Genomic DNA, 8,962 nt, shown 5'->3' with positions numbered 1-8,962 from the left:
TATACTGTGATTAGCTTAACTGTTTTTTTTTTATCCCCAAACCTTTGAACTCACCAGAAGACCCTATTTATTGTCCAGTTTGTGTATATTAGCAAAAATGTAGTTTCATCTGAAGCCTGGCATACAAGTCTTCTTGACACCCATTGCAGCAACAGGAGGTTATACTATTTTTAAAGTCTACTTTTTTAATTTAACAAAACATATTTGTACACATGAAGAAAATGCTGTAAACGTGTTGTATTCCTGAGTTTTGTTTTAACGCAATTGTGTCTTTTTACATGTTTCTGTTTTTTAAATGACTGTTTGTTGCACCGCTTCACTGCAGTGATATACTGTACTGCCACAAATCTTCGCCAGTTACATACATTACGTCACCTTTTTATGTCGTCACGACCAAAACAAGAGATTTCCGAGGGAGGCCGGGAGTTGTAGTGTTTTATACCGGAGTCGCTTGCTTTCAGTGACGAGAGTAAGGCCAGATAGAAATACATCTCCCAGCACGCTGCGCTTCATTACGATGTCGCTTTAGGGGTAGACTAGCTTGTTCAGGAAAATTTTTCATTTGATAGCTGTTTGCTGTCTATACTGCGGACGATTCGGGCTGTATGGGTGGATCTGTGGTGGGGAAATAGCACTAATAACAACCTGATAATATGGAGAAGAATTTGCATTTGAATCGGTTGCCGTCCAGACCTCCACTTCCTGCAAGAGGGATTCAGTCTGGCTCTAAAATGAGAATGGGGTGAGTTTATATATTTTTTATTTATGATAATATAGTCATTGTATTGTATACCAAGGCTATCAAAAACTCGTTTACATCTGTGTTTTAATTGGAAACACAATTTGACAGTATTTTGCTATCAGAATAGATCGGCAAACCACAATTGTAGATAAATAACGTTTTGTATACTCTCATCAGTTGTACAAATCAAACGTTAACTTAACCACACATATTGCAGAAATGTGTTTTACAGAGATGTTAACTTTTGTTCTGCTGGTTATTGCCTTTAGGTGAGCTAGATTGTTAATTGCATTCACAACGAAACTGTAATTTACAATAAAAAAACAACAACATACATTCTTCTTCCAGAGAAATTCTTAAGTGTTCCTAGTTGATGGCACAGGTGGCACAGTGGGTTAGTGCCCTAGCCTTTTCAACTCTGACGCAAATGTCTGGTGAGGCCAATAGTCCCTTATGGACAGTATTTAACATTAAAACAATAAATATTTTTTATTTCCTGTTTAGAAACGATATTTATTATTTTGTACCAATAATGGTCTTTCAAAACATGCAGTAGTGATGACTAAATGATTAAAACACACACCTGAGCGTTATTTATTTAGGAATTACGTCCGGGTGCTGTGTTGGGTCGTCACTGCAGTTTATTCGTACGAATAAAAGTGTGCTCTGCAGGATCACTCGCAGCACCTGGATGCAATCGCCAACAAATTCAGCTTTTGCTCTAGCTATTGGTATCAACGTCTCATAAAAAAATAAATCTCCATAGAACACTGTTATTTAAAAATAAAATTACCCCATTTAAAGTCATGTACAGTTGAATAAATAGGTATAGCTTAAGGGGGTGGGTAAGTGCACTGGCTACTAGAATGGTTAAACTTGCAAGATCTGCATCTTTGCTGAAAAAACAACCTTCTGGATTGGCAAGACACAGACCAGCATGCTCATGTTCGGTTTTATATGTGTGCTACACAGATTTTTTGTTGTTGCTTGATTTAAATGATTGGATTACATGTATTTTCTATATCTGCTACAGGCCTGGAAGAAAAAGAGACTTCTCCCCTGTTCCTTGGAGCCAGTACTTTGAGAACATGGAAGATGTTGAAGTGGAAAACGAAACCAGTACAGATATATCCTTTTACTTTCTTCCTTACACAGTGCACAGGATTTGAACACCTTCACTGGTAGACGGTAGATGCAGTAATGCAGCACTGTGATGTCAATAGGACTCCTGTTGCATAGCAGTTTCACCCATTCAAGCTTGATTATCTACATTGTATAGGTAACAAGCTCAGGTTTGTCTTATTAAACTTATAGTAAAACCAGGAACAAACAGCTTTGCAGTGGTTGTGTTATTTACATCACAGTGCTGCATCACTGCATCTAATTGCATATCCTCATCAATGTACCAGAGTGCAACCATTAACCTGTCCCTCTGCAACACTGCCCCTCATGTATGTGTACCTTAACAGTAAGAGAAGACGGTAAGACAGTTGACAGCTGTATCGAGGCCACAGGGTGCTTGAAACTTCTAAGTTTTCAGATATAACTGGGATGTGATAACTGAAACATAAAATGGCAGATCTAAACAATATCTCAACTTACCAATTTTCTCCTTCAGTAGTTCCAAATGCTGGTAATGTGTGTTGCTGACACCTCAAAGTACTGAAAACTGAAAGCTCCATGTTGGAAATCACTTGTCCGATTCTGATGAAACAAATCTTGGGCGTTTGTGTTCTAATAGTGGAGACCATGGTGACCTCCGTGTAGTTTTTTTTTTTTTCCTTTTATTTTCCCCTCGTTATCCTTCCTTTAATAGGAACTGTTTGGTTATCTCTTGGTTTGCTCCTTTACTGGTTCACACTCTTTTAGAATCTACAGCAGTGGGTCAGAAGGGCCGGTTCTGCTTCTGTTGCATGGAGGAGGCCATTCAGCTCTTTCCTGGGCAGTTTTCAGTGTAAGTGATAATTGCATATGCCTCTCCCCCCTCACCAGCCTACATCTATGTAAAGTGAAGTGAGGGCAGATTTTGCAACAATTGAGTGCAGAATTCCTGAGAGGTAAGGATATATAGCTCAGAGTAGGACACCCAGTTTCTTAATTGATTGCTTAATTAGAAAATGTATTGCAAGCTTTGGACTAGAGAGATGCTGGAGGTCGCAATCTCCAAAATAACTTGTTTTTTTTTAATTGAGTATACCTCTAGCTATCTGATAGTCATCTTAATTCTTTTTTTAGGCTGTTATATTTAACTGGATCAAGTGCCGGGTAGTGGCTGTTGACCTGAGAGCACATGGTAAGAGATCTATCCAGTAAAGGACTATTCATAGTTTCATGGGGTTAAGTTAGCATAGTCTGTGTTCTCTATTAATAGAGCATGGCTTTAGACTAGCCCATTGCTTTTGGGACATGAATTAGATGTTGCATAATAGTAGCAGTAACAACTGAACAAAGTACTGTTAAAGGTTTTTTTACATTTTACTGTCAAAATAATTATGTATTTTCTTTTTAAAGTAATTGTAGCTAAGAAAATATAAATTGTCTCCACCATGCACACCTGTTCATATCGGTCTCAAATGTGTAGTTTTGAAAGAAACACGTTTTAGAAGGGGGCTCCCGAGTGGCGCATCCAGTAAAGGCGCTCCGCACGGAGTGCAGGATGTGCCCTATAGCCTGGAGATCGCACGTTCGAATCCAGGCTATGTCACAGCCGACCGTGACCGGGAATTCCTAGGGGGTGGCGCACAATTGGCAGAGCGCTGCCCGGGTAGGGAAGGCTTAGGTCGGCAGGGGAATCCACGGCTCACCGCGCATCAGTGACCCCTGTGGCCGATAGGGCGCCTGTGGTTCTGCAGTGGAGCTGCCAGATCTGTGTTGTGTTCTGGCACTATAGGTCTGGTGGCATCGCTGTGGATCCGCAGTGTGAAAAATGACGGCTTGGCAGGAGCACATTTCGGAGGACGCGTGCTCCAGCCGCTGTTTCCCGAGTCGGCGGGGGGGTTGCAAGCGGTGAGCTGAGGATACAGATAATAATTGGGCATACTAAATTGGGGACAAACGGGGGTAAAAAAAAATTGGCGGCGACTAAATTTATAAAAAAGAAAAAAAAAAAAAGAAACACATTTTAGCAAACATGTCTTTTAAAACATGATGGCTGGGACATCTGGAGGGTGATCGGCTTCTTTCTTGTCAATAATCAATCAGCTGCTTCCCCTATTGACTGACATGCTTTCAGTAACAGGCTTTGACCCATATATGTTTTTGTATTGAAGTTCTAGAAAAGGTTTTGTTTTGTTTTGTTTTTAAATGCTAAAGTCAAAACTGCTTATTTACTTTGAGTATAAAGCCTTTTTTTTTATTATTTTTTTTTATGTATAGGTGACACAACAGTAAACAATTCTGAGGATCTTTCTGCAGAGACTATGTCCAAGTAAGATATTTCAACATTGTATCTGAGGGAGGGGGTGACAGAGATGGAGAGAGTTGATTGCAGAATCTAATGGTGGTTTATTTTTTGTTCATCAATAAAAAATGTTGTTTCTAAAACACACACAAAATGAAACGCCGCAATTGGAGGAGGATAAAAATGACACTAAAGCCAAATATATCTGCATGTGTAAAGAGATCAGGAATCTAAGGCTTGCTTGAGCGAGACTGCAAAAAAAAAAAAAAAAGCTGGTTAACAGCCCTGTGTTGGAGCTCGACACCTCTTTCAAGGTTACTGAGACCTTGAGACCCCTGCAGAACTCCAGAGCAGTGCCAGCAGAACCATCTGGTGTGCCTGTACCCTGATGTGGCAGCATTTCTTCTCTCATTTGTTATTCTAGTATTTAACAATAAGGCAGTCAAAATGTGTTGGTCGGCATTCTAATTTAATCGTTAGGCGTCAACCTTAAGGACCACTTGTAACTGTTTCTTTATCTGCCACTAACTTCAAACTCCCCCCCCCCTCCTCCTCAAAGGGACATCGGAAAGGTGATTGAAGCCTTGTACGGTGAAAACCCTCCACCAATCATGTTGATCGGTCACAGTATGGGCGGGGCTATTGCAGTTCACACAGCAGCAGCCAATCTGGTGCCATCGCTGCTGGGCATCTGCGTCATCGATGTGGTGGAAGGTAAATTGAACAGTTTCTTTAACAATACAGCTGGGCCTTAACGGTAAACACTCAATAGGACAATAGGAGGTCATTCTAAAATAATGGAATGCATCTGAAGAGACTCCTTAGACTGGTTTATCGACATTTAAAACAAATTGCTGTCGAAGTTTCTTTTGTTTCAGTCTTGGTTTAAAATACAACTATAAGAACTGTAGAAAACCCATTTCTCCGCTATTGCTTTCATCAGTAATTTAGAATTGCATTGTGTAGATTAGTGGCTAATGTGAGTGAGCAGCCTGTAATTACAATGATTCTTCTTTTGTGTGTAGGCACAGCGATGGATGCTTTGAACAGCATGCAGAATTTCTTGCGCAGTCGACCAAAAACCTTTAAATCTCTTGAGAATGCCATTGAGTGGAGGTAAGTGGAAACATTGCAAAGGTGCCTTTTTAAGAGCAAATTGCTTTGGCTTTGTTTTCCTAAGAATTTCAGTAGTGAGTGAGTGTTCTTAAATTCCAATTCTTTCCCTAGTCCCGGAACAAAATCTTGTACATTGAGCTTGGAGGACCTGTATGATATGTAAAATGAAACACTGCGAAAACATGTTGGCTTCCTTAGATAAGAAAAACCCACAGCAGGGATGGAAATAAGGATCCCAGTGCATAGCAGTTTGATCAAGGAAGCAGAGCTGAGCCTACTCGGTTTAAACCTTCTTGAAAATTTGGCTCTTATGTTGTACTTACTTGAGTACCATTTTGTGAACCAGTTTGACTACAAGGCAAAGGAAAGTTTAAGTTTTTTTTAAAACATTTTTTTCAGTGTAAAAAGTGGACAAATCCGAAACCTTGAGTCTGCAAGAGTGTCAATGGGTGGTCAAGTGAAAAAGTAAGTTCTTAAAGTTCGCTGTCTGCTAGCAGTAGTTGATGATACATTGTCTTTCAGAGCTGTTTCTCTCTGCCTTGTCTTCTGTGTCTCTCCCCATCTCTTTCTCTGTTTTACATTGCCCTCCCCGTCTCTCTTTCTAGATGTGAGGATCCTGTCAGCAGCCCTGGCATCTCTAAAACGATCATCGAAGGGATCATCGAGGAAGAGGAGGAGGAGGAGGAAGAGGCAGAGGGAGAAGGAGGAGAACATGGGAATGAAGGAGAGTCCAACAACAAAAGGAAGAAAGAAGACGACCTGGAGGTTATTGCCATTTCCTTCATTCAGCCAAGGGCCACGCTGGGAGTAAAATCTCTTTAAAACAATCCTGATAATAGTACGTGACTCGCTTCAGATATCACAGTCAGATTCAGAATTCTACCTTGGTATTTTGGTCAGGAGGAGGAACCACAGGTCCTAGTGTGTTCCTTGCTTCAAAAAAAAAGCAATGTTTGTGTAAGTACTGTAATGTAAGGCTGTCAACAATACCACAAGTATTGTGGCCATTGTGATTTCGGCCACAATAGTTGATTTTTTGCTGCACTTCTAGTATCCTTGGTCTGGTGCTGATGCAGTGAGACTCCGGGATACCCAAGCAGGCACCTTGTTACTTTATCTTATTGTCCACGATCCCTCCTTTTTAGAGGGAATGTCTGATGCATTCATTCATGCGCTTGTCGTGCTGGATAGACAGCCTTGCATTCCTTTCTATTTGTCTTTTTCTTCTAGGTGAAGGAGTGTCCTTACACCTGGAGGATTGAGCTGGCTAAAACGGAGAAATATTGGGATGGCTGGTTTCGAGGGCTGTCCAGCCTCTTTCTCAGCTGTTCTGTACCCAAACTACTGCTTCTGGCAGGTGGGTGTAGGCTGCCGTTTACTGAGGTCAGGGACGAGTGTACACTTTCCTTGGCTTGAAGGTCAAGTTCACCAAATAGTTAATCAATATGGTGCTGCAAAATATTGACATTTGTGTGTCGCACCAGTGTTAAACCAGTGTCCTGTAGCTAATATTGTATTCTGCTAATATTGTATTCTGCTGATGTTACAGGTGTTGACAGGCTGGATAAAGATCTCACAATTGGACAGATGCAAGGTAACATAGTCTGCTTCCTGCCCCCCTTTGTCACTGAGCTCTTGTTTTGTCAAACCCTGCTTTTAATTGTTTTGTCATCAAATGTACACTGATGCTTCTGATTTGTAGTCTGTTATGCCTGTAGCTCTGTTCTATTGTATTATAGCTCTGTTTTGAATGAATTACTGATAGGTAGTAGACAGAAACAGGACATTTTGACATTAATAGTAGCATGTAATTTTTGCCTGTTGAATGAACGTAAAGCTTTGCCAAACGTTTCTCCTGCTGTAAACACACAGTAGTACACTTGTTCTCACGGAGGCTGTTTTCTGTTCAGGAAAATTTCAAATGCAGGTTCTGCCTCAGTGTGGCCATGCGGTACATGAAGACGCCCCAGAAAAAGTAAGGCATTAAGACGTTTCTGAAGCAGGAGGGAATAAAGCATTGTTTTCTTCCTGTATTTTGAGGGTTTGCCATCGCGGTTCATAAACAGATGTCTCTCCTCACAGACAGGTGCTGCCAACAGCAAAAACAAATAAGCAACTCTGCTGAGCCCATGTGCTACAGAGCAGCATGTGACAAAGATATTCCAAGTAAAGGATGAGGGTTAAAAATAACTGTGGATTACAGGGCACTTTCACACAATGTTGACAATGTACAACACACATAATTGTTCATGGCTGATTCATGTATCCATCGCTTCTAAACACTCAATCAGGATTCTAAGGTACAAGATCTCTCTTAGCTGCCATCGTGTGGCCTTTTACTCCATATATGGTCATCGTGGCCACATACTGGTATGTCATCACTTTCCTTGTTTTTCTATTCCCCTTATAGGTAGCTGAAGCTCTTGCAACGTTTATGGTCCGTCACAAGTTCACAGAAACCAAGGGGGGATTCCAATGGTATGAAAGCAGTTTTCATTACATATGCATTAGACATTCTTGACACAAGCCTGCCTGTTCTGGGCCTTGGCTATTCTCTATCACAGGCACACCTTCAAGGCTGTATTTAGTAAACTGAATTCTGTGAACTCCTTATTATCTATAATAATAATACAATCTGGGTAGGAGCAGAGTGTTTGAACATCCTTGATGCAGTTCCAACATGTGACCATCTGGTTTCCCTGTGTGTTAATTTCAACTGTAGTGTTTCTCTGCATGCAGGGTCCAGCCTTTTTAAATCTGGAGTATTTTTTTTAGTGTTTTATATTTAATTAATAGCAAATAAAGGAATGGAAAGCCATGGAGTTGTTTGTGTCGTGTCACATGCTAACTGTGATTTTCTGTCTGTTCTGTTCTAGCATGTTTCCTGCTTGCTAATGGGCCTTCAGCACTGCATTTCTCTGTATATAACTTGCACCAGAGGCCACTGTGATGTATCTCCATCTACCTATTCATTCAACAATAAAATACAGCAACTAAACTTCCACTGGAAACCATTAATGCTCTGATTTTGATGGGCAAACAAAAAACACTGCTGATATTTACTGTGGGCTCAAGTAATGTGCTTCGATCTTACAGTATGGGTTTTGTATTCTCATTATTGTAATTATTATTATAATTATTAGTATTGCCTTCTGTTACTGCTGCCTTATTTAAGGTTATGCCTTTTTAAGAATGCAGGGATTTCTTTTTATTTAAGTAATGCCTTGTATGTTGTTTTTTTTTTTTTTTTTTTTGACTACTAAATGACAGCAGTATAACGCACCCATTGTGTTCCTCGTTCCTTTTTCTTTTAGAATAAAAATGCAAAACTCCTGAAAGCCGATCTTTCCCTTATCAATAAATATGATACACTGAATGGTGGCACATGTGCATTGAAGACCAGGAGACAACACATCCCATCTCAGCATTTGTTGTAGAATTCTGTAACGTTTCTTTAATTAATACTGCAGAGTGGTGACTTGCAGTTAACGCTCTTGTTCTGTAGTTTCTAAAAATAGGAAACTGACTTGATTCGAGTGACGCTGGTTACCGCAGGGGAGACTACAGATAAATCTATGCCCCATTGTCTGTGTGTATTGGCTGGGCTTGGTGCAGATCTCTTTAATCTGTAGCAACATGACACCCCAACCCTCTCAAGTCAGTTTCTAATACTTCATAGCTTTCATTCTCAGGATCCCCACAAA

At 40.4% G+C, this 8,962-nt stretch overlaps 1 protein-coding gene across 1 annotated transcript; it reads left to right on the top strand.

Moving 5' to 3' along the window:
* The first annotated feature begins 477 nt into the window (after window positions 1-477).
* On the top strand, window positions 478-8,512 carry LOC117972938 (protein phosphatase methylesterase 1-like). The gene is made up of 14 exons (XM_034923453.2): window positions 478-742; window positions 1,776-1,869; window positions 2,604-2,696; window positions 2,978-3,035; window positions 4,118-4,169; window positions 4,702-4,856; window positions 5,168-5,258; window positions 5,658-5,723; window positions 5,864-6,023; window positions 6,489-6,615; window positions 6,808-6,852; window positions 7,169-7,233; window positions 7,669-7,736; window positions 8,135-8,512. Exons 1-14 carry the CDS (start codon window positions 654-656, stop codon window positions 8,151-8,153), a joined length of 1,182 nt encoding a protein of 393 aa, XP_034779344.1. The 5' UTR covers window positions 478-653; the 3' UTR covers window positions 8,154-8,512.
* Window positions 8,513-8,962: the final 450 nt, after the last annotated feature.

The sequence above is a fragment of the Acipenser ruthenus genome, chromosome 9 (assembly GCF_902713425.1).
Source record: "Acipenser ruthenus chromosome 9, fAciRut3.2 maternal haplotype, whole genome shotgun sequence".
NCBI classification, from domain to species: domain Eukaryota; kingdom Metazoa; phylum Chordata; class Actinopteri; order Acipenseriformes; family Acipenseridae; genus Acipenser; species Acipenser ruthenus.
This window is presented reverse-complemented; position numbering and strand designations above follow the sequence as displayed.